Raw genomic sequence first — 26,244 nt, forward strand, 5'->3', positions numbered from 1 at the left:
GAAACAAAAGGGGTTTTAGAAGCAGAATTAGAAGCATACCAACAAGGTTCTGTGAGATGCAGGAAAATAAGCAAATGGACTTTCAGAGTCCAGGTAGGAAGGTTTGTAGTTGTCTCAGGGCACAGAGCTGGTAGGTGAGACTGACCTGAGGTATTAATTTTACATCTTATAAATGACATCAAATTCTTCAAATGGATCATTTTCCACAAACAGTAGGAAAATGGAAGGTTAAGAAAGAACTTTAACAGATTCCTAAAAGAAAGTAAACTATCCTTTGATGCCTTCTGAAACCTTATAAACATCACAATAAAAAAAAATAGTGACATACCCTGTCAGAGAAATGAAAAAAAAGACAAACTTTCATAAGCTCTCCATTAAGAAACACAATGGTTAGAGTAGAGCATCCTCCAAGGTCCTTCACTCTCAGGTCTTGGAGGCTGTCCCCTCCTTACTCAGCAGAGATCTCTCAGGATGCTGACACTGGAGGACACTGACCTGCTAAAGAAACGTGTGCTTCCTTCTCCTCACTGAGGACTGGGTTCCTTATGATGCAGGACACATTTCTTGACCTGGTGTCTACAGTAACAGATGTTTGCACATGAAACAGGCCATTCTCTGCTCCTGTCTTCGTCTCAGAGACTGGTGACAAATACTGCTGTCCTTGGAGGTTCCTCCATTGCAACTCAGGCTCTGGGTACCAGCCCCTGGATGTGCAGGTCAGCTTCATCTCCCCATTGCCTCCAGGCTCAATGTGAATCTTAGGAGCTGTGCCTAAGGCTAGGAAGGAAAAAAGAGACTGAAAAAGTAGGTTATTTAAGAAGTTTCTGCCGGCTTGTGCTTCCTGATTAATCTTTATTACTCTCAATTCTTTTTTTTTTATTTAAGAAAGGATTAATTAACAAAAACATAGGGTAGGAGGGATACAACTCCACACAACTCCCACCACCCAATCTCCATTTCCCACCCCCTCCCCTGATAGCTTTCACATTCTCTATCCCTCTGGGAGCATGGACCCAGGGTCATTGAGGGTTGCAAGAGGTAGAAGGTCTGGCTTCTGTAATTGCTTCCCCGCTGAACATGGGCGTTGACTGGTCAGTCCATACTCTCAGTCTGCCTCTCTCTTTCCCTAGTAGGGTGGGTCTCTGGGGAAGCTGAGCTACAGGACACATTGGTGGGGTCTTCAATCCAGGGAAGCCTGGCCAGCATCCTGACGGCATCTGGAACCTGGTGACTGAAAAGAGAGTTAACATACAAAGCCAAACAAATTGTTGAGCAATCATGGACCCAAAGCTCGGAATAGTGGAGAGGAAGTGTTAGGGAGGTACTCACTGCAAACTCTAGTGTACTTCTGCTTTTAGGTATATATTTTGCAGTAGTTTATAGATACGTGTGAACATATGCTCTCTCTCACAGAAACTGGTGTATATCTAGGTTTTGGGACTTTGTTAGAAAGTGAACCACCTGAGATGAAATTAGAGTATACTATGAAAGGAAAGGTCTCACACGAGTAATGAAGCTGAAGGGTTGTCATTCCACATGTGAAGTCTCTGGACACAGTCTGAAGTAAAGCATGTTGAGGTGGCAATCGTTGCGTTGGTTAGGTTGTGATCGGCAGATGCAACATTATTTGGTATGTATTGGGAGAGGCATACGGGAAAGTGAGCCCTATCCAAGGGTTACAGGACTGGGGAAAGTAGGGGCTCTATAGTGGAGATGTGAGGTTCCTGCTGTCTTAGGGTTCAAAAAGACAATCGATAGTTAATGTTATCATCACATTATTTGGTAATTGGGTTAACTTTGAAAAGTCCTTTTGTTAGGGTTTGCTGTACAGTACCCAGTATCTTGTATATAGCTGTGCTATTGGATGCTTCTGATCTACTTGGTCTAGGCTTTTGAGAGAGTCCACATATCAAATACACAGCCTATATATTAAAAGGATTCAGTTTGTGTTTTGAAAAACTTTGAGACATACAATTGATTTTCCCTCTCTCAAATTAATTAACTAGTGATTTATATGTCTACATTTTGCTAGGAGCGTACATAAACACCTTTCCCACCACTAAAAGACTGTGACCCATCCCTCCCACCCACTCCCATCCTGCACTGTCCCAGGAAGCTGCATGTCTACCCCTCACCACAAGGTTTTTACTTTGGTGCCCTACTTATAATTTGGTCAGGTCCTGCTTTTAGTTTCCCTTTCAGATCTTCTTAGTCAAGTTCTGTTGATGAGTGGGATCATCCCATACTCATCTTTATCTTTCTGACTTAGCTCACTTAACATAATTCCTTCTAACTCTGTCCAAGATGGGTCAGAGAAGGTGGGTTCATTGTTCTTGACAGCTGTATAGTATTCCATTGTGTATATATACCACAGCTTTCTCAGCCACTCATCTGTTGTTGGGCACCTGGGTTGCTTCCAGGTTTTAGCTATTATGAATTGTGTTGCTATGAACATAGGAGTACACACCTCTTTTTGGTTGGGTGTTATGGAGTCAAGGGGTATAACCCCAGGAGAGGAATTACTGGATCATATGGAAGGTCCATGTCTAGCCTTCTGAGAGTTTTCCAGACTGCTCTCCACAGAGGCTGTACCAATTTACATTCCCACCAGCAATGTAAAAGGGTTCCTCTGTCCCCACAACCTCTCCAGCATTTGTTGCTGCTGTTCTTTTTGATGTATGCCATTCTTACAGGAGTGAGGTGGTATCTTAGTGTTGTCTTAATTTGCATTTCTCTGACAATCAGTGACCTAGAGCAGTTTTTCATATGTTTGTTAGCCTTTTGGGTCTCCTCTGTAGTGAATGTTTTTTTCATATCCACTGCCCATTTTTGGATGGGGTCATTTGCTTTTTTGGTGCTAAGTTTGCTGAGCTCTTTATATATTTTGGTGATTAGTTTCTTGTCTGATGTATGGCATGGGAAGATCTTCTCTCATTCTGTGAGGGGTCTCTTTGTTTGTTTGATAGTTTCTTTGGATGTGCAGAAGGTTTTCAATTTGATGTAGTCCCATTGGTTTGTTTCTGCTTTAGTCTTCCTTGCAATTGGGTTTGATTCATCAAAGATGTCCTTGAGGTGTAGGTGGGAAACTGTTTTACCATTGTTTTCCTCTAAGTATTTGATTGTTTCTGGTCTGACATCTAGGTCGTTGATCCATTTGGAGTTGATTTTTGATTCTGGTGAGATAAAGTGGTTCAATTTCATTCTTCTGTATGTTACAACCCAGTTATCCCAGCACCATTTATTGAAGAGAGCCTCCTTTTTCCATTTAATCCTTTGGGCCCCCTTATCAAAGATTAGATGTCCATAGGTGTGGGGATTTATTTCTGGGCTTTCAATTCTGTTCCACTGGTCTGTGTGCCTATTTTTGTTCCAGTACCATGCTGTTTTGATGATGATGGCTTTATAATATAGTTTAAGGTCTGGGAGTGTGATGCCTCCATTTCTGTTTCTTTTCCTCAAGATGGTTTTGGCAATTCTAGGTGTTTTCAGGTTCCAGATAAATGATTGTAGTGTTTGTTCTATTCTCTTAAAGAAGCTTGGTGGAACTTTGATGGGTATTGCAATAAATTTGCATATGGCTCTGGGAAGAATATTTATTTTGATGATATTTATTCTTCCAATCCATGAGCATGGGATATCTTTCCATTTCTTAGTATCAGTTTCTATTTCCTTGAGTAGCAACTCATAGTTTTCAGCTTACAAGTCTTTCACTTCTTTGGTCAACTTTATTCCTAGGTATTTGATTGATTTTGCTGAAACAGTAAATGGGAGTGATTTCTGGATGTCTTCTTCTTCAGATTTAGTGTTTGCATAAAAAAATGCCACTGATTTTTGTAAATTGATTTTGTAGCCTGATACCTTGCTATAGTGCCTAATAACTTCCAGTAATTTTCTGCTGGATTCTTTAGGTTTTTCTATGTATACTATCATATCATCTGCAAATAGTGAGAGCTTGACTTCTTCCCTTCCAATCTGTATTCCTTTGATTCCTTTATCTTGCCTGATTGCTATGGCACAAACTCCCAATACTATGTGGAAGAGTAACGGTGACAGTGGACAGCCCTGTCTAGCCCCTGATCTGAGGGGGAATGCTTTCAGCTTCTGTCCATTGAGTATGATGTTGGCTGTAGATTTGTTATATACAGACTCCACTATCTTGAGGAATTTCTCATCTATTCCCATTTTTTGTAGAGTTTTGAGCATGAATGGGTGTTGGATTTTGTCAAAGGCTTTCTCTGCATCTATTGAGATAATCATGTCGTTTTTGGCTTCGCTTTTATTGATGTGGTGAATGACATTGATTGACTTACGGATGTTGAACCAGCCTTGCATTCCTGGGATGAATCCCACTTGGTCATGATGAACAATCTTTTTGATGTGTTGCTGTATCCGGTTGGCCAAGATCTTGTTTAATATTTTGGTATCTATGTTCATCAGAGATATTGGTCTGTAGTTTTCCTTTTTTGTTCTGTCCCTATCAGCTTTTGGTATCAGGGTGATATTGGCTTCATAGAAGGTGGAAGGGAGTATTCCTGTTTCTTCAATCTTATGGAAAAGCTTAAGAAGTATGGGTACTAACTATTTCCTGAAAGTTTTGTAGAATTCATTTGTGAAGCCATCTGGTCCAGGACTTTTCTTGTTGGGGAGATTCTTAATAACGGCTTGAATTTCTTTGTCTGTGATTGGTGCATTTAGATTTTGTAGTTCTTCTTGGTTCAGTTTTGGAAGGGCATATGCTTCTAGGAATTGTTCCATTTCTTCCAGCTTCTCTAGCTTGGTGGCGTATAGTTCTTTATAGAAGTTTTGCAGGATTCTCTGGATTTCTGTGGTGTCAGTTGTGATATCTCCTGCATTTTTTACAATTCTATTAATTTGAGTCTTCTCTCTTTTTTGTTTGGTGAGTCTGGCTAGGGGTTTGTCAATTTTGTTTAATCTTTCAAAGAACAAACATTTGGCTTCATTTATCTTTTGTATGGTTCTTTTCTTTTCAATGTTGTTTATTTCTGCTCTAACTTTCGTGATTTCTGTCCTTCTGGTTGCTTAAGGGTTCCTCTGTTCCTCTTCCTCTAAGTCCTTGAGGTGTGTAGTAAGGTCGTTCATTTGAGCTTCTTCTTGGTGTTTAATATGTGATTGTATGGCTATAAGTTTCCCTCTCAGTACTGCTTTAGCTGTGTCCCAAATATTTTGATAGGTTGTGTCTTCATTTTCATTTGTTTCCAGAAACATTTGAATTTCCTGCTTGAGTGAGTCTCTGACCCAGTGGTTCTTAAGGAGTATGTTGTTTAGTTTCCAAATTCTGTGACTTTTAATAATTTTCTGTTTGTTGTTAAATGTTAGTTTTACTCCACTGTGGTCTGAGAAGATACTTGGGATGATTTCAATGCTCTTGAATTTATTGATGCTGTCTTTGTGGCCTAACATGTGGTCTATCCTTGAGTATATGTTATGTGGATTTGAAAATAAGGTGTATTCCAGTTTCTTTGGCATGAAGGACTCTGAAAATGTCCAAGAGGTCTAGTCTGTCAATCTCTTCATTCAATTCTCTTGTATCTTTATTGGTTCTCTGCTTTGTTGATCTGTCTAAGTGTGAGAGTGGGGTATTGAAGTCTCCCACTATTATTGTATTACTATTGATGTATTTTTGAAATTCTTTCATTAGGTGCTTAATGTATTTAGATGGTCCCTCATTGGGTGCATAGATGTTAATAATTGTTAAATCTTCTTGGCTGATTGATCCTCTAATCATTATGTAATGTCCTTGCCTATCTTTTATTACTTTATTTAATTTAAAATCTATCGTGTCTGAGATGAGAATGGTTGTTCCTGCCCTTTTTTGTGGTCCGTTAGCCTGTATGATAGTTTTCCATCCTTTCACTTTAAGTCTGTGTTTATCTTGTTGTGACAGATGGGATTCTTGCAAGCAGCATATGGTTGGGTTATGTTTTCTGATCCATCCCCCCACCCTGTGCCTTTTGATGGGTGAGTTTAAGCCATTGACATTTATTGATATTATGGATTTAATGTATTGTAGTGCCATTGTTCTAAAAAAATTGTTTGCTCTGATATATTGCAAGTATTATAGTAATGTTCTTGTTTATAAGAGGTCTTTTAGTACCTCTTTCAGGGCCAGCTTGGTGATGGTTGCCTCCTTTAACTGTTGTTTGTCTAAGAAGGTTTTGATCCCTCAATCTAGTTTGAATGAAAGTCTAACAGGATATATTATCCTTGGTTGAAACCCTTTTTCATTCAGGGCTCCATAGATATCTTGCCATTCCCTTCTGGCTTTTAGAGTTTGAGTGGAGAAGTCTGCAGATAATCTTATGGGTTTTCCCTTGTATGTGACTTTTTGTTTCTCTCTTGCAGCCTTTAGGATCCTTTCTTTATCCTTATTTCTTCTCATTGTGACTGTGACGTGTCTTGGTGTCTTCAGGTCTGGGTTGATTCTGTTTGGTACTCTCTGGGCCTCTTGAATCTTGATGTCCTTTCTGTTATTCAGGTCTGGGAAGTTTTCTTCTATTATTTCCTCTAGAATCTTTGCTTCCCCTTCCTCTCTTTCTTCCTCTGGCAGGCCAATTATATGAATGTTACTTCTTTTGAGATCATCCCATATGTCTCTGTTGTTGTTTTCAGTGTCTCTCAATCTCTTTTTAAGCTCTTTCACCTCTTTCTTCGTTTTCTCTAACTCATCCTCTGTCTGACTAATTCTGTTTTCTGCTTCTGTTAGTCTGCTTTCCCTTGCCTCAGCTTCTTTCTTCATTACAGCTATTTCAGCTTTCAGTTCTTTAATTGCCTCAAGATAATCAGTATTTTCCTTGGGGGTTTCAACTGTTGTTTCCCTAATACTGCTATTCCTTTCCTCCAGTGTTGTTTTCATTTCTGTGATTGATAAGTTTATTATTGCTTGCATACTTTTCTTATCTATGGTTACTTCTGGCTGATTTGTAGTTTCTTCTGGGCTCTTGTCTTCATTCATTTTAGTAGCAGTTTTATTTGTTTTTGATCTACCCATTTTTTTGATTTATGTGTTTCTTTTTTTATATATGCTCTGTTGTTCCTCAGTTGTTGTGTCTTGAGTACAAGCAACACTGTACTAAATACCTTTATGACAATTGCACTCACCAACCTCTGGAATTACAGTAGCAACGTTTCCAGTAGATGTGGTCAGAGCTCAAGCCACTAGCAGCTTCTCAGTCCACCAACTTCCAGGAACCCCCTGACTCTCAAGTCTTATTTATAAATATGGAGATTAAATAACACCACAGTGAGTGTGAACAGAGACCTTTGGTGTTAGGGAGTTTTATGGAGCCACTCTATTGTAGTATACTTATGTATAAGTCACTGTTTATGACAAACAAAAAAATTAAAAACTGATCACAGTCTAATTTGTGAAAAAAAATGAATTGACTGAATAAAGTACACACACCAAATATGTCTGTATTTACTCATTTATTTTTACTGCTTCTGCATTAAAATGTGATTACTCATTTATTTTTTTTTAACCAGAGCACTGTTCAGCTCTGGCTTATGGTGATGTGGGGGATTGAACCTGGGACTTCTGAGACTTAGGCATGAAAATCTCTTTCTTTTTGCTTAATCATTATGCTACCTATCCCTGCCTTCTCATTAATTAATTTATTTCACTATTCCTAATGTATTGACTGAAAGAGAAATAGACCTATAGCACTAAACCTTCCCTGGCACCCTAGTTACTAAGATCAAACCTAGGTCAACATGTGGAGAAGAAGATGCACTCCCAGATGATCTATCACTGAGCCCTAAGTGGTGATTCTTTTTTATGATTTATTTTTATTCATGTTTTAATATTGATCTACAAGATTATAAGATAGTAGGGATATAATTCCATATTGTTGCACCCACTAGATTTTCATGCTCTATCCCCTTCTTTAGAAACTTCCCTATTCTTTGTCCCTCTGGGAATATAAATCAAAATACTTTTTGTGGTACAGAAGATGGGAGTTATGACTTCTGTAATAGCTAACTGGTGAGTCTTAACAGTGGGTAGCAGAATACTCTGTCATTCTGTGTGCAACCTGAGAGTTACAGAAGAACAGCAGTAACTGGTTTCTGTGACAATTTATTAGTTGGTCCTAAATAACCATCTCCCCTTTCTGCTTTGCTTTCCAGTATGGCCTTCCTGGCATGCTGGGAAAGCTCTCACCATTGATGCTGGTCAGACATACAGTCAGAGGGAGCTGCAAGCCCTTGAAATATTGGTGTGGTCAGTGTACAACCTAACTTTCACATTGTAATTAACATCAGTTCAATAGAGGTGGAGCCTGAGGCTAGTAGTCACCTTGCTGGCTAGTACAATTTCTAAGAAGATAGTCTTCACTGTGGGTGTGCCTGTCAGGTAAAGACTTTGTGCTCCAACCTGCTCTGCATTGAAGAAATGTTGTTGAAAGTGATGTGCAATGGTGGGAATGCTGTGTTTCTCCTAGAGTATTTCCTAAAGGAAAGAGGGGCATCAGTCCCTCCCTCTTTCTCTGTTGTCAAGGGTTGGAGCACAGTGGCTGTGAATCATTTCTCAGTGAATTAATGGGGCAGATAGTGATATTCCTTGATGAGCGTACACATAACAGTGGATGAGGACCCAGGTTCAAGTTCCTAGGACCAATTCCCTGGAATCTACCTGCAAAGGGGAAGCTTCATGAGAAGTGAAGAAGTGTTGCATGTCTATGTGTCTCTCTATCACTCTCTAACTCCCCATTCCCTCAGTATTTCTCTTTGCAGCTACAGAATGTTTAAACAAAAAAAAAAAGATTCTAGAGGTTTGACTATGAAGTATCAGCAACTATGTTTTTCTCTCCATGGTCATCTCAGAATAGCAAAGAGTATAACCAGAGATGCAACAAGATAAGACTATGAATACTTTTGGAACCCACCAAGTCGTGGGTGAGTGCTAATATGTGTGGCTCATAGGTAGGGGCTTAAGAAGAGGTTTTTTGGAGCTAAAAGCATACTTAGGAGTGGCTGTTGCCAATCCAGTAGTTTGTCAGTTGATGTAACACCTCCATTCTGAGTTTTATCAACAAAAAGACTACTGAATGGAGGAGAGAATCACCTAAAACTCACCAGAGTTTTCATTGCTTCTGCCCTTCAGAAACTGGAGCAGGAGCAGAGAAACCCTATACTGATGTTGGGTGGATTGAAAAATAGTAAGGGAGAGGCCTCATAATCCACCAATCATAATGGTTAAACCAATAAGAAACACTGGAGAAATAAACTAGGATAAAAGCCCAGATATAAGTCCCAAAAAGGTAGAAGCACATAAGAATCAGGACATCATTCAAACACTAATTGATTCAGTAATTACAGGTATGAGAAAAGCTTTTGAAAGTAATGTCATAAAAAATGGGAAACAATAAATGAGACCCTGAAAGGAAACACTAATTATCTTGAGGTAATTAGAGTGTTGAAATCTTAAATAGCTAGTTAAGAGCACAACTAGCTGAACAGGCTAATACAGTATCTCAACAGTGTAAAAAAATAGTTGAACTACTGAAAACATCAGAGAAAAGAGAGAGCAGAATAACAGGGGCAGAAAACAGAATTATCATGATTGAGGATGAATTAGAGAAAACTAAAAAAGAAGTAAGCAATCTCAAAAAGAGATTAAGAGATACTTAAAACAACAAGAGAGACATATGGGATGATTTCAAAAGAAGTAATATATGCATTATGGAATTACCAGAGGAAGAAATAGAGGGAGGGGAAGAAAGCATTCTATAGGATATAATAGCTGAGAACTTCCCTACCCTAGACAGCATAAAGTACATAAAGATGAAAGAATCCCAGAGGGTCCAAAATAGAATTAACCCAGACCTAAAAAGTCCAAAACACATATTAAGAATGGAAATGAATAAAGATAAAGAAAAGATCCTTAAGTCTATGTGAGAAAAACAGTCACATATGGAGACAAACCCATAAGATTAGCAGCAGATTTCTCCACACAAACTCTAAAGGCCAGAAGAGAATGGTGAGATATATATATATATGAAGCACTCAATGAGAAAGGCTTTTAAACAAGAATATTGTATCCTGCTAGACTGTCATTCAGACCAGATGGAGGCATGAAAGCCTTCTCAGAAAAGCAACAGTTGAAAGGATCAACTATCACCAAGCCTGCCCTGCAAGAAATTCTGAAAGTTCTCCTATAAACAATCATGACATCACCATAAATGTGCCATACATCAGAACATTCTAAAAGTTTATAATAGTGTCATTAAAATATTTTAAATCTATAATACCAATAAATGTTAGTGGACTGAATTCACCCAATAAAAAGCACAGCATAGAAATATGGAATAGAAAACACAATACAAAGACTTGTTCTCTGCAGAAATCCCACATAACTCAACATGGCAAATACTGACTCAAAGTGAAAGAATAGAAAACTATCATACAAGCTAATGGACCACAAGAAAGGGCAGGAACACCTATTCTTATATCTGAAATGATAAACTTTAAAATAAATAAGTAATGAAAAATAGGTCTAAATACTTCTTAAAGCTCAGAGTAGCCGTCAACCAAGAAGACTTAAAATTATCAACATCTATGCAACAATGAGTGGCCATCCAAATACATCAAATACTGGAACAGCTATAGCAACATACTGGAACAGCTATAGCAACATACCAGTAGCAATACAGTAATAGTAGGAGACTTCGGCAATGCATTCTCCCAACTTGACAGATGATCAAAGAATAGAATCAATAAAGAAACAAGGGAGATAAATGAAAAAATAGATAAACTAGAACTATTGAACATTTTCAGAGTCATTCATGCCAAGAAAGTAGAATACAAATTCTACTTGTCTATATGGGCCATTTATAAGGATATGTTAGGCCATAAAGAAAATTTTCAGCAAATTCCAGAGCATTGACATCATCCCAAGCATCTTCTCAGACCCCAGTGGAAATAAATTAGCACATAACAACAAATAAGAAATCAGTAAAATTCCCAAAATATGGAAACTCAACAATATACTACTTAACTACTGGGTCAAAGACAAAATTCAGTAATAAATTAAAATGTTTTGAGAAACCAATGAAAATGAAAGCACAAGCTATTAAAATGTTTGGGAAACAGCTAAAGCAGTACTGAGAGGGAAGTTCATAGCCATACAAACACACATTAGGAAACAAGAAAAAGCTCAAGTAAATAGCCTATTTAGGGGTTGGGCGGTGGCTCAGTGGGTTAAGCTCATGTGGCGCAAAGCACAGGGACCATAGGTCTGCAAGTGTCTATCTTTCTCTCCCCCTCCCTCTGTCTTCCCTCCTCTCTCCACTTCTTTCTGTCCTATCTAACAATGATGACATCAATAATAATAACTACAACAATAATAAAAAAACAAGGGCAGCAAAAGGGAAAATAAATAAATATGTATTTTTTAAAAAAGAAAATAAGATAGCCATAAAAAAATCAACAAAGCTAACTGTTGGTTCTTTGAAAAAGTAAACAAAATTGAAAAGAAAAAAAAACTTTAGCCAGGCTTACTAAAGAAAAAGAGGAGGGGAAGAAGACTTAAACAAATAGACTTGAAAATGAAAGAGGAGATATCACAGCAGACACCACAGAAATCCAAAGTATCACATGAGGCTTCTATGAAGAACAATATGCCACCAAACTAGAGAACCTGGAAGAAATGGACAAGTTACTAGATACCTACAAACTTCCAAAATTAAACAAAGAAGAACTAGAAAATATGAACAAGCCAATCACAGCCAAAGAAATTGAAACAAAAGCCTTCCCAAGAATAAAAGTCCTGGACCAGATGGTTTTACAAATAAATTCTACAAAACCGTTAAGGAAGAGTTAATATCTCTACATTTAAAGCTCTTCCAAATCACTTTTTCTTCTTCTAGCGTTTGCCTTCCAAATCACTAAAGACACAGAAATACTCCCTTCCAGCTTCTAAGAAGTCAGCATCACCCTCATACAAATACAGACAGGGACACAACCAAAAAAGACTATAGACCAATATCTCTGATAAACATAGGTGATAAATATTGAACAAAATTCAAGCCAACTGGATACAACAGTATATTAAAAAGATTGTTCATCATGACCCTGGGGTTTATCTCAGGGAGGCAAATTTGGGTCAATATATATAAATCAATCAATGTGATACATCACATGAATAAAATCAAGACCAAAAACCACATGGTCATATCAATAGATGCAGAGAAAGCCTTTGACAAAATCTAATGTCCCTTTATGATCAAAATCCTACAAAAATGGGAATAGATAGAAAATTCTTAAAGATAGTGAAGTCTATATATAACAAATGTACAGTCAACATCATGCTCAATGGTGAAAAACTGGAAGCATTTCCCCTCAGATCAGGCACTACACAGGGCTGCCCACTATCACCATTACTAGTCAACATAATGTTGGAAGTTCTTGGCATAGCAATCAGGCAGGAGCAAAGAATTAAAGGGATACAGATTGGAAGAGAAGTCAAACTCACCCTATTTGCAGATGACATGATAGTATACATAGAAAAGATTAAAGAAGAGAAAGACAGGCTGGGAGTATGGATCAACTTATCAACGCCCATGTTCAGAGGAGGAGCAATTACAGAAGCCAGACCTTCAACCTTCTACATCCCACAATGACCTTGAGTCCATACTCCCAGAGGGTTAAAGAATAGGAAAGCTATCAGGAGAGGGGATGGAATACGTAGTTCTGGTGGTGGAAATTGTGCGAAGTTGTACCCCTCTTATCCTATGGTTTTGTCAATGTTTCCTTTGTATAAATAAAAAAATTTTAAAAAAAGAAAAAGACTAAAGAAGCCAGCAGGAAGCTCTTGGAAATTATCAGGCAATACAGCAATGTGTCAGGTTATAAAATTAACATACAAAATCAATGACATTCCTCTATGCAAACACTAAATTAGAAGAAGAAATCAATTCCTTTTACAATAGCAACATAAACAATAAAATATCTAGGAATAAACCTAACAAAAGAAGTGCACATGGGCCAGCAAAAGCCCCCAGCTCCCACCTGCAGGAGGAAAGTTTTGCAAGAGATGAAGCAGTGCTGCAGGTGTCTCTCTTAATCTCTTCTTCTCTAACTTCCCTTCCCTCTTGACTTCTCTCTATCTCTATCAAATGAACAAATATAAGATATTTAAAAAGAAACTGAAAACATGTAACTCAGGAGGTGGCAGAGTAGATGAACTGTTGAATTCCCAAGTATGAGAACCTAGTCCAACTCCTGTCAGTCCAGAATGATATTCTCTATGCAGTCAGAGGAATGAAGATATAAAATTTGGATCAACATTCTTTAACATCTTGGCTTCTGATGATCAAATTTTCACTGTCTAGTCACCAATATCCAGTTTCTCTTCCAACACTGTATATTTTTGTTCCCAAAATAATACTAAAAATTCCTAGAACTTATTTGAGAGTTTTCAATCCAGAGACTCACCTGTCACCAACAACTTGAATTCTGCTTCATTTTCGAATGTGGGGCTTGCAATGTAACACCTGTACTCTGCATCATCTGAAGGGAGGATGGGATGGATCCTCAGGGCCACCTGCCCTGTGTTGATGTTCTCCTTCAGGAACTCTGTCCTCCCTCGGTACTGTGGGCTTTGGTCCTCCAGATGATCCTTGGAAGCAGCATAATGATGCACCAGAGCTGGAGGATCCATTTGGAACCAGGTCACCTCCATGCCCTCAGCATCTGTCTCTGGGCTGAGGTGACAGGGCAGCACAGCTTCTTTCCCAACTGAGGCAATGACAGGTGCTCCTGGGCCTAGCACACGGAATTCACCTGGAGGTAAAGGAGAAATTTGTGAACCCATTTCTGGGACTTTCTGATAAGGATATTTTCAAACTTTATCTATTAAATTTCAACCAAAAAGCAATGTTATAGTTTAAAAGATAACTGCTACCCCCCATAGTGCACTGCAAAGTGATTACTTAAACTCTTTTGTGTCCTGGGAGGGGACTCAGCTGTAGTGAACAGGACCTGTGTGCTTGGGGCCATGTGGAAAAACCTGACATTGCATAGCACATGCAGTGTCCAGAATCTAATTCAGGGCTTCTATTTTGCAAATTCAAAGCTTAACCACTTTGTTACTTTCCAGGATTCTGACTCTGTAATACAACAATATTATTGTCTAAGAGAAATGACTACATCAGGTCCTTCAACCCAAATGTCCTCAAATATTTGAAATTTACTGAGTGATAATTGTGTTTATTAATTTTTTTAGTTTTTATAAAAAACACTAATTTATTTCATATGGAAGAGTATCAGAAGTGATGGTATTAAGGCTGGTGTGGGGAAAGAAGCCAGAACATGACTCTGGAACATGCCATGCTGGGGATCAAACCAGGAACCTCACACATGTGAGTCCAGTGCTCTACTAGCTGAACCAGCTTCTGAGTCTGCACTCTGAGCAGCTTCTGTCAGGACTGAACTGAAAGAAATGGCTGGACACCCAGGTGTTGTTAGAGCCTACTGCTGGATTAAGACAAAGCAGTGCCCTACTACCAAATGGAAATACAGATGCAGTGCTATCAGTCTCTGTGACTGTGAGTACATTTGCATGGAACTGAGCATCACCTGTTTTTAATAACAAATTCATTTATCAGCATGGGTGGAAAAGTGAGAAAGATGAAAAGTCTCCCAAACTGACTCATAAAGGGGATTGTACTCAACAAGCTACAAAAGGTTATTCCCAAAATCAGGGAGGAAACAGTTGTATTCGCTTGTGCAATCACCACTTGGGTTACACGAGATGTACATATTACAACCAAGAATATCAGCACTATGGTGATTATCTTTGGGAGGTGAGACGGTGGGGATGCAGAACTTCTGTGGTGGTGTGGTGTGTAATTAACTATACACTATAGTCTTACAATATTTTAACAAGCTGTTAATAACAAATCAAAAATTATTAAAAGAAGAAGAGGAAGGAGAAAAGGAATATCTCAGGAGTGAGCTCACACCTCATCCCAAATGAGACCCTAGGATTGACTGACTGTAGAGTGGTTTAGCAAAAATATTAAGTATTTCATAACAGGGGCTTTGAGTCTGGGTTGATTATCCTCACTGAGATAGTCACATGTATAAACAAAAACATGTCTTTGTCAGGTAGTAGCCTTCTATGTATATAGAGTATATACTTTTACTAGAGTATAATCAGAAATAATAGATGAATATTTACAATTACAGATACAATTTTGTCATTACTCTGAGTTTTTTTTTTTAAGAAAAACATGCTTGAGAGAAACCCTAGAGCAGTGTTGGGAAACACACAGAGGGCAGGAAATCTGCATAAGACTGATGGAGAGACGGTGGAAGTTCAGCTCAAGGAATAAACTGAACCAGGGATGTGGAAGATGTGGTGGGAAGATACTATTGAAAATGTGGCTGGAGAGTTTAGCTTAGCTTGGTATAGATTGCGCTGCATCCTGCATGAATAAAGAGATACTGCGTACAGCTCAACCATGAGTCCCTGGTCGTCTGTCTCCCATCAGTGAAGCTCTGCCCGACATCAGGTGTCTGTCTTTCTCTCCTCTCTGACTTCCTCCTCTATTTCTCTCTGTCCTATCCAACAACAACAGTAACAATAATAATAAACAACAAGAGCAACAAAATGGGAAAAATGGCCTCCAGGAGCAGTGGATTAGTAGTGCAGGCACTGAGCCCCAATGATAACCCTGGAGGTACAAAAAAAAAAGATAAATAGATAGATAGGTAGATAGATAGATGATAGACAGATAGATGGATGTTTAAGGAAAAATAGCACAAAGACCCCTACAAGTATTTAATTCCTTTCTTTTTGTCTTCTTTGTTCATAATAGATAAATGTATTAAGAAAGTGTACCTTGAAATGTGAGTTAATGGAAATGGAAAAAAAGTTGGCCAGAAACATGTCATTCAAGTCTGTAAATTTCTAGGTGAGCCAGAGATATAACTCATTTGAATTGTGCATTGCTTTACCATATGCATAACCCAGGTTTGAGTCTGGCCCCCCACCACACTGAAGGAAGCTTCAGTGATATACCTCTTTTACTTACTCTCTCTACCCACTCTCTTTACTCCCCCTCTCTCAGAGAGAGAAAGAGAGAGAGGGAGACTTCTGAGGTAACCATTAAGATCACAAGCTAATTTTAAAATTCTATCGTCTGATGGTCCAGGAGATAGCATCATAGGTAGTAAGTAATATTTCGTGCTTAAGGTTCCATAGATCCTAAGTCCAGTCCCCAGCATCAGAAGCCAGAACTGAGCAGTGCTTTGCTTTGGCTCATTATCACTGTGTACCAGCAAGCCCAGCTCCTGAGAAATGTCATTTCTACTCACCTTCATGTGTCTCTGCCTTTTATTTTCTTTTCTCTCTTTCTTTCATTCTTTATAATAATTGCACTATGTACCATTGACCTAGCTACTTCTTTCTTGTCCTGTAGGTTAAGCTGGGGCTTGGTGCCTGCATTATGAATCCATCACTCCTGGTGACCATTTCCCTCATCATTCTCCACCCCTGTTTTTTTTTTTTTCTTTGACAGGACAGAAAGAAATTGAGAGCAGAAGGGAGATATAGAGGGAGAAAGAGAAGCACCAGCTTCACTATTCATGAAGTGTTCCCCCTGCAGGTAGGGAGAGGGGAGCAGGGGTTTGAACCTGGGTTCTTGCACATGGTGCTTTGTATACTTAATCAGGTGTGCTATTGTCCAGCCTCCCCTCTGCCTTTTCCATGAAGGCGTATGCTGCTATTCTACTGGATCAAAGGAAGTGGGAGACATATGGAGCAGACGCAGGCCCACAGTGAAAAGTAGTGCAGCCTTAGCCACGATAGCCTGAAGAAGAACAAGGTGGTGGGGAGTGTGTGGAATTGTACCCCTCTTGTCCTACAGTCTTGTTGACCACTATTAAATCAATAAATAAAAAGAAAGAAAGGGAGAAAGAAAGGAAAAAAGAAAGGAAGGAAGGAAAGAAGGAAGGAAGACAGCCTGGCAGTTTCTATAAAATATATATATAAAGAAAGAAAGAAAATGTGGCTGATCAGGGGAAAAAAAGAAAAAGAAAAACTAGTATAGCTATAGGTCCTTTGTAATATAATAAAATATGCCTACTAGCTATCTACAAAATGAAGGAGCCACCCCCCCCCCAACTCTTCATGTGCACTATTCCAGCCTTTAGGTCCATGATTGATCAATAATTTGTTTGGCTTTGTATGTTAACTCTCTTTCAGCCACCATGTTCCAGATACTAGCATGATGCTGACCAGACTTCCCTGAGCAGACGACCCCACCAATGTGTCCTGGAGCTTCGCCTCTCCAGAGCCTCACCCTACTAGGGAAAGAGAGAGGCAGACTAGAAGTATGGGTCAACCAATCAACGCCCATGTTCAGCACCCATGTTCATGGAATTAGAAGCAATTCCAGAAGCCAGATCTTCCACCTCTGCACCCCACAATGACCTTGGGTCCATACTCCCAAAGGGATAAAGAATAGGAAAACTGTCAGGGGAGGGGAGGGGATATGGAGATCTGGTGGTGGGAATTGTGTGGGGTTAAACCCCTCTTATCCTATGGTTTAGTCAATGTTTCCTTTTTATAAATAAAAAAAATTTTTTTAAAGAAAGAAAGTGGGGCCAAGAGGAAACCTCAGTGAAGGAGTTGTAATGCAAACAGGCAGGTGAGAAGCTGAAGGTCAAGTCCAGCTCCAGGGGGAAGAAGTGCAAGTCAGGACAGGGACACAGGACACAGCTCCTAGCTCAGGAGGGACAGCACTGAGACTCTTAGTGTAACAGGGGCTCAGGGGAGATGAGTCCAGGTGCTGAGAGCAGTGGGCAGCATACACACTGGCCTTTCCTAGTGCAGCTGTAGGAGGGGACATGGGACACTCAGCAGACTGGAAACAGAGTAAGTTAGAACTTTACTTTTATGTTATTTAGAGGTTATAAACTAGCCTTGCATTCAATGCATTAGTTTATACTGACAAATCCAAGAAAAAAAAGTATTTTTAAGGAAAATCCTCAGCTACTGAAAGAAAAGCACAGGCTGAAGGAAAAACAGTCAAAAAACTTCAAGAAAAAAGGCAAAGCCCTGGGAACATACCATGACACTAAGTCCACAATCTCCACCCCCAGCCAGGCCCCAGCATCAGCAGACAGTGACAGCCCTTCCCACTCACCTGCGCCTGGCCAGGGAAGCAGGGCTGAGAGCAGGAGGGTGCTGATGCCCACACACCAGGGCTGCATCTCAGCTCAGGGCTCCTCTCAGGGTGCAGGGTCAGGTGCTCACAGGCCTGGGGGCTGCTCACTCCCTCCACACTCTTCCTGGAACTCTGGGGCCTGAGGAGAAAGCTGCCTGGTCAGGACCAGAGTCAGGATCCCCTCAGTGGGTGAGCAGTGAACAAACACGGTACTTCCAACTACAGAATTTATACATTAGCTAGCAGGATGGAATTATACACAATAAAATTTAGAAGGATTTTAATGGGGCTGTACTGTTAAAAAGAGCATACAACCATTGTTACTTACCATATCTTTGTGGAAATAAAAAAGTTTCTATCAACAGTTGTTAACCATACCATATATAAGTATGAATCAAAAAGTTCCAAATAGAAATGGCTCAAACCTGAAGAAACATCATAATTACAATGGCAAGAAGTAAGCATAAAGAAAGAGTCCTGAAGGCTACAAGAGAAAAACAAAAAGTCACATACGGGGGAAAACCCATATTATCAGCAGATTCTCCACACAAACTCTAAAAGCCAGAAGAGAATGGCAAGTTATCTATCGATCACTCAATGTAAAGGGGTTTCAACCAAGGGTAGTATATCCAGATAGATTTTCTTTTTTTATTTATTTATTTATTCCCTTTTGTTGCCCTTGTTGTTTTATTGTTGTAGTTTTATTGTTGTTGTTGTTGTTGGATAGGACGGAGAGAAATGGAGAGAGGAGGGGAAGACAGAGAGCAGGAGAGAAAGACACCTGCAGACCTGCTTCACCGCCTGTGAAGCGACTCCCTTGCAGGTGGGGAGCCGGAGTTCGAACCGGGATCCTTATGCCAGTCCTTGTGCTTTGCGCCACCTGCGCTTAACCCGCTGCACTTAACCCGCTGTGCTACAGCCCAACTCCCCCGATAGATTTTCATTTAGACTAGATGGAGGGATAAAAACCTTCTTAGAGGGGGTGCAGGTGGTAGTGCAGTGGGTTAAGCACATATGGTGCAAAGCACAAGGACGAGCATAAGGATCCTGGTTCAAGCCCCCAGCTCCCCACCTGTAGGGGTGTTACTTCACAGGCAGTGAAGCAGGTCTGCAGGTGTCTGTCTTTCTCTCCCCCTCTCTGTCCTCCCATCCTCTCTCCATTTCTCTCTGTCCTATCCAGCAACAACAATAATAACAACAATGATAAACAACAAGGGCAACAGAAAGGAAAAAATAGCCTTCAGGAGCAGTGGATTTGTAGTGCAGGCACTAAGCCCCAGTGATAACCCTGGAGACAAAATAAATAAATAAATAAACTTTCTTAAGCAAGCAACAGTTAAAGGAGGCAACTACCACCAAGCCTGCCCTGAAGAGTTTCTAAAAGTCCTCCTATAAACATGAACAGCATCACAAAGAACTTGCCATATATCAGAACACACACACAAAAAATGTTGACTAATGGATCTGCAATACCTAAAATCCATAATATCAGTAAATGTCAGTGGCTTAATTCAACTATTAAAAGGCACAGAGTAGAGGGATGAATCAGAAAACAACCCAATCATATGTTGTCTGCAGGAATCCCACTGACTAAACAAGACAAACATAGACTCAAAGTGAAAGGATGGAAAACTATCATACCAGCTAATGGACCACAAAAAATGGCAGTAACAACTATTATCATCTCTGACACAGTAGACTTGGAAATAAATAAAGTAATAAAAGATAGGCATGGTCATTACATAGTGATCAGAGGATCAATTAACCAATATTTAACAATTATTAACATCTATGCACCCAATGAGGTCCCATCTATATATATCAAGCACTTACTTAAAGAGATACAAAACACATCAGTGGTAACACAGTAATAGTGGCAGACTTCAACACACCACTCTTACACTTATACAGATCATATAAACAGAGAAACAACAAAGAAACAGAATTAATTGAAGATATGGATAGACTTAGACCTCCTGAACATTTTCAGAATTCTTTACACCAAGAAATTAGAATATATATTCTTTTCAAATCCATACAGCACATCCTCAAGGATACCCCACAAAGACCAAATCAATAAATTTAAGAGCATTGAAATCATCCCAAGTATATTCTCATACCACAGTGGACAAAAGCTAACACTTAACAGCAAAAAGAAAATTAGTAAAAATCACAAAATTTAGAAACTGAATAACACACTGCTTTAACAACCACTGGTTCAAATAGGAGCTCAAGGAAGAAATTCAAATATTCCTATAATCAAATTAAAATGAAGATATGAGCCACCAAAATATTTGGGACACAGCTAAAGCAGTACTTAGAGGATACTTATAAGCATATAAGCACAAACTAGAGAAAAAGGAAAGACTCAATTAAATGACCTAACTGCATGCCTTAAAGACTTAGAATAAGAGGAACAAAGAAAACACAGAGCAACCAGAAGGACTGAAATCACTAAAATTAGTGAAGAAATAAACAACATGAAAAACAACAGAGCCATACAAAAGATCAATTAATCCAAACATTGACTCTTTGAAAAAATAATCAAAATTTACCCTTACCTGGACTCATTAAAAAAGGAGAACACTCAAATAAATAGAATGGTAAATGATGGGGGGTATATCACAACAGTCACCTCAGAAATCTAAAATATCATGCAATGCTTCAAGCTAGAGAATCTGGAAGAACTACAGAATCGAAATGGAACAATCACAGACAAAGAGATCAAAACAGTTATTAAGAAACTTCCAAAAATAAAAGTCCAGGACCAGATGGCTTTACAAATGAATTCTACATTCATAGGAAATTGTTAATACCTATATTTTCAAAGCTTTTCAAAATATCAAAGAAACAGGAATGCTATCTTCCACCTTCTATGAAGTTTGCATCATCCTGACACCAAAAGCAGATAGGGATACAACAGAAAAGGAAAACTGCAGACCAATGTCTCTGATTAACATAAATGCTAAATAAAATACTTAACAAAATCCTAGCCAACCTGATAAGGCAGTATTAAAAAGATTGTTTATCATGATCAAGTGGTATTTATGCCAGGAGTGCAAGGCATATGTATACTAATCAATGTGATTCACCACATCATTAAAAGCAAACTGAAACTGCATGATTATCTCAATAGAAACAGAGAAAACTTTTGACAAAAATCCATCTTCTGGTCATGATCAAAACACTACAACAATTGGGAATAGATGGACAATTCCATAATATAGTGAAGTCCATATACAGAAAACCTACATCCAACATCATACATAACAGGCAGAAGCTTAAAGAATTCCCCCTCAGATTGGGAACTAGACAGGACTGTCCATTATCACCATTACTCTTCACCATAGTATTGGAAGTTCTCACCACAGCAGTCAGACTAGAGAAAGAATTACAGATTGGAAGAGAAGTCAAACTCTCATTATTTGCAGATGATATGACAGTGTACATAGAAAAATCTAAAGAATCCAGCAAAAGCTTCTGGTAATCATTAGGCAAGATGTCAGGATACAAAATCAATTGTAGAAAAATCCGTGGCATTTCTTTATGTACACTAAGTCAGATGAGGAGGATATCCAGAAATGACTCCCATCCACCGTTGCAGCAAGATCAATAAAATATCTAGGAATAAACTTGACCAAAAAGTGAAAGACCTGTGTAATAAAAGCAATGAGTTTCTGCTCAAGGAAACAGAAAATGATACAAAGATATGGAAAGATACTTCATGCTCATCGACTGAAGAATTAATATCATAAAATGAATATTCTACCCAGATCCATTTACAAATTTAATTCAATACACATACAGTCCCAACAATTTTCTTTAAAAGAATAGAAAAAAAAAGTACAGTCACTTATATGAAACCGGAAAACACCTATAATTACCAAAACAATCTTGAGAAAAAGAAACAGAAATGGAGGCATAACACTCCCAGATCTCAAACTATATTGTAAGGCCATTCTAATCAGAACAGGCTGGAACTGGAACAAAAATAGATACACAGACCTAAAGAACAGAATTGAAAGCCCAGAAATAAAATCCCACACCAATGGATGTGGGATAATTGGGAAAGCATGGTAAGAGTATAGGGGAACTTCTGTAACAAAGATGGAGGTCTGAAAAGACACCCCACCTCTCAGCCTCTCTCTTTCAGGGGTCAAGCATTGAGGGAAAAGCTTTCCTGATTCAGTTTCCTCTTGTCAGTCTCCCAAGCATCACAAAGGCTTACATCCCCTAACAATGAAGTCTCCAGCTGACATCCTCCTGAAATTTGCTGCCAGTTCCCTGTTGCTGTCCAACTCCTTGATTCTTCTGATTCCAGGATTAGTGACTGTCCAGATCATGGTCATCATGTCCAGGAGGGCTCTTGTCCATTGATGCTAAACTCTAACTATGGGATTTTCAAAGTAAACCAACCTCTCAAATAACTTGGTTATAATATTAATTATCTGTTGTGGTCTTAAAATCTAAGATGGCAAGGAACTTTTTTCATTCTCTTTAGAATTCACATTTCTCCCAGTCCTGGTAGCTCTGAGACTTTGCTTGTATTTCTTCATGCTTCTCTCCTTAATCCCTTATCCTGTGATACTGCCTCTGATGACCTCAAACAAATCAGTACAACCAGTGCCACCCTGCCATGCTTCACTTAAGACTGTGTCCAGAGATGCCAAGCCTGAGATACCAACCCTTCACCTCCAATAATCTTGTGAGATCTTTCCTAACACATGGGACTCCCTAGTTTCATTTCAAATGGTGCATTCCCTAACAAAGTTACAGAACCTAGATATAGACCAGGGACTAAGGGATAGGGTACCTGTGCTCATGTATCCATAAGTTAGGGGAAAATATATGCCCCAAAGGGAAAAAAAAGTGCTCAGTAGTCTGCAGTAAATAAACTTAGTCTAAATAAGTACAGCAACCAAGTAGAAATGCCTAAGAAGAAAGACACCATAAGGGGTCAGGTGGTAGCACAGTGGGTTAAGTGCACATGATGCGAAGTACAAGGACCGGGACAAGGATCGTGGTTTGAGCCCCCTGACTCCACCTGCAGGGGAGTCACTTCACAGGTGGTTAAGCAAGTTTGCAGGTGTCTATATTTCTCTTCCTCTCTCTGTCTTCCCCTCCTCTCTTGATTTCTTTCATTCTTATCCAACAACAGCAATAACAATAATAATAGCCACAGCAATGATAAACAACAAAGGCAACAAAAGGGGGGAAAAGCCTCCAGGAGCAGTGGATTTGTAGTAGTGCAGGCATGGAATACCAGCAATAACCCTTTGTGGGACTATGTGAAAGCTTGGTAGAGTTTAGAGGAGATTTTCCACCCTTAGATGGAGGTCTGGAAAAACACCCCACTTGTTAGCCTCTCTCCTTACAGAGATGAGCCAAGAGAGAAAAATCTCCCAGACTCAGTTTCTCCTTATTAGTCTCTCAAGCTCACAGAAAGCCTACAAGCCTCTCATACTTAGTTTCCTCAGCTAGCAGGCTAAATGGCTAACTGCTTTAGGGTTCACTCAAAGTTCACACATCCACTTCATCTTTTGATCATAAAGGAGAACACTCTCTATCATACACCTCCCCAACACCAGACAGTGAAAAGCCCCAAAATCTTGTTTCCTTCTGTTCTTTTATATCTGTGATTTACACCAAGCTTTGTTTTTCTTCTTCTCTACCTCACCTTACTGGTTTAACCCCTATGCTTCTCTCAAATGCCTTTGGATAATTAACTTGCCTGCATCATGGAGACTAATCATTTTGATCTTTATGTATCACATCAATTCTTGTCATACCAGCTCCCTACCATAGGGGCAAGCTGACCTTTAAGAAACTTGTAATTTCTGACATATGTGAAAAATGTTGTTTGTTTAACTCTCTATATAAGCCTGTACCCATCACCAAGTAAATGAATGTTCATGCCAGAATATTCCCCAATGTCTCGTTTCTGAGTCATGTAGTCCCTGGAACTGGTGAGGGAAGGTTGGAGGCTTACCCCCTGGTTGGAGCCACTCCACGTGAGCACCAGAAACCCTGGAGACCAAAAAAAAAGAAAGACATCATAAAGTACCTAATCAAATATTTACTATGTAGGCCTAGTTACCTTCTTCTTTTACCCCCTACTTCACTTCCCTTAATCACTTTAAATCTAACCTCATCATATAAAGTAAGGGCTACAAAAACTGGGTAAGGGCAAGAAACTGATAATTTAATTATGGCCTCTTTGGTCAATTACAAACCATCCCGAGCAGCAGATGTGGTTCTCTCCTCTCCCGGATCAACTAGGAAAACCAAAGGAGACCACCTGGGACAGAAACAGGACAGGACTAGAAGGACTTCAGTAACCCACCAGATGATCAGTTAGTGCAAACACATGTGGTTGGTGGACAGAGAGGAGACTAGGGAGAGATTGGGTGGCTGGTAACAGTCTGGCAGTTTATCAGTTGAGGCACCACCTTCAGTCTGTTTCACCAACTGAGGCACAGCTGAGGGGAGGAGAGAACTCCCTGGGACTCACCAAGTGCAACTCTGAGTCTCCATTGCTATTGCTCTCAGAATCAGGAAGAGGAGCAGCAGAGAGGCCCTATGCTGATACCAGGGGACAAAGAACTAATGAGGAAACTCAGGAGAAGATCTATACCTCAGTGGCATAGTGGTGGGGCTATAAGAGTCTCTGTGCATAACCACTGGAATATCACTGCCACACCCTGCTTTGTCTCTTGGTCAGGAGTCAGTGATTAAGGTAAGAAGCCTACTTATAGTTTAAAAGCCCTCAGACTCCCATAGCCTACAAGGAAGAAAAAGCACAAAAGAGGATTTTTAAGTCACTGTGCTCCAAAACTGGAATTAAAATATTATTAAAACAACTGTTAACTTCCACAACTGTGAACAGTTTAATTACCTTACCTAGGCACAAGTCAATCCAGGCAAGAGTGATCAGTAATTTGAAAAGTACTGAGAGGGACCTCATAACATAATATATAAAATGGTTAAACCAACAAGAAGAAATACTGGAGAAATTAACCAGGAAAAGAGTCCAGCTAAAAGCCCCCCCAAAGAGTGAAGCACAAAATAATGAGGTCAACATCCAAACACTAGTTAAGGAAATAATCACAGGAGTGAGTAAAGAGTTTTAAAGAATTGTCACCAGAAATGCAAAAATAACAAATGAGACTCTGGAGTAAAACACTAATTATCTCAATGTTATTAGAGAACTAAAAGCTGAAATAGCTGAGCTATTAACACAACTAGCTGAACAAGCTAAAAAAGTATCAGAAGAGGGTAACAAAATAGAAAAACTACAGAACAGTAGAGGGGAGAGAGAATAGAATCAATGAGGATGAAGACAGAATTAGCAAGATCAAGGCTGAATTAGATACAACTAAAAAAGAAATAAGAGATCTCAAAAATAGATTAAGAGATACTTTAAACAACAACAGATACCTATAGCATGACTTCAAAAGAAACAATATACACATTATTGGCTTACCAGAGGAAGAAAGAGAGGGAGAGGAAGAAAGCATTCTTCAGGCCATAATAGCTGAAAACTTCTCTAGTCTAGACAACATCAAAGACATAAAGAAGCCCAGAGGGTCCCAAACAGAATTAATGCAGACATAAAGACACCATGACACATCATATATAGAATGGAAAGGAATAAGGATAAAGAAAGGATCCTGAAGGCTGTAAGAAAAAAACAGTCACCTACAGAAGAAAACCCATAAGATTAGCATCAGACTTCTCCACACAAACACTACAGGCCAGAAGAGAATGGAAAGATATCTACTGAGTGCTCAATGAGAAAGGTTTTCAACCAAGAATACTGTATTCTGCTAGACTGTCATTTAGACTAGATGGAGGCATAAAAACCTTCTCAGATAAGCAACAGTTGAAGGAATCAACTATCACCAAGCCTGCCCTGAAATAAGTTCCGAAAGGTCTCCTATAAACAGTCAGACCACCATAAATAGGTCATATATCAGAACACTCTAAAACTCTACAAGAAAAGCATTAAAATATCTTCCATCATTGATATCAATAAATGTCAATGGCATGAATT

At 39.2% G+C, this 26,244-nt stretch overlaps 1 protein-coding gene and 1 long non-coding RNA gene across 2 annotated transcripts in view; both read right to left on the bottom strand.

Annotated features, from left to right (window-relative positions):
- LOC103119633 (uncharacterized) overlaps nt 1-26,244 on the bottom strand; it is a 301,172-nt gene that overhangs the window by 128,984 nt on the left and 145,944 nt on the right. The gene's annotated exons all lie outside the window — the stretch shown is intronic.
- On the bottom strand, nt 420-18,415 carry LOC132540158 (butyrophilin-like protein 2). Its single transcript, XM_060196927.1, has 3 exons — nt 18,171-18,415; nt 13,453-13,800; nt 420-777 (listed from the first exon to the last, which is right to left on the bottom strand). The coding sequence occupies exons 1-3, from the start codon at nt 18,235-18,237 to the stop codon at nt 467-469; spliced, it is 726 nt and encodes a 241-aa protein (XP_060052910.1). The 5' UTR covers nt 18,238-18,415; the 3' UTR covers nt 420-466.

This window comes from Erinaceus europaeus, chromosome 9 (assembly GCF_950295315.1).
Source record: "Erinaceus europaeus chromosome 9, mEriEur2.1, whole genome shotgun sequence".
In the NCBI taxonomy this organism is placed as follows: domain Eukaryota; kingdom Metazoa; phylum Chordata; class Mammalia; order Eulipotyphla; family Erinaceidae; genus Erinaceus; species Erinaceus europaeus.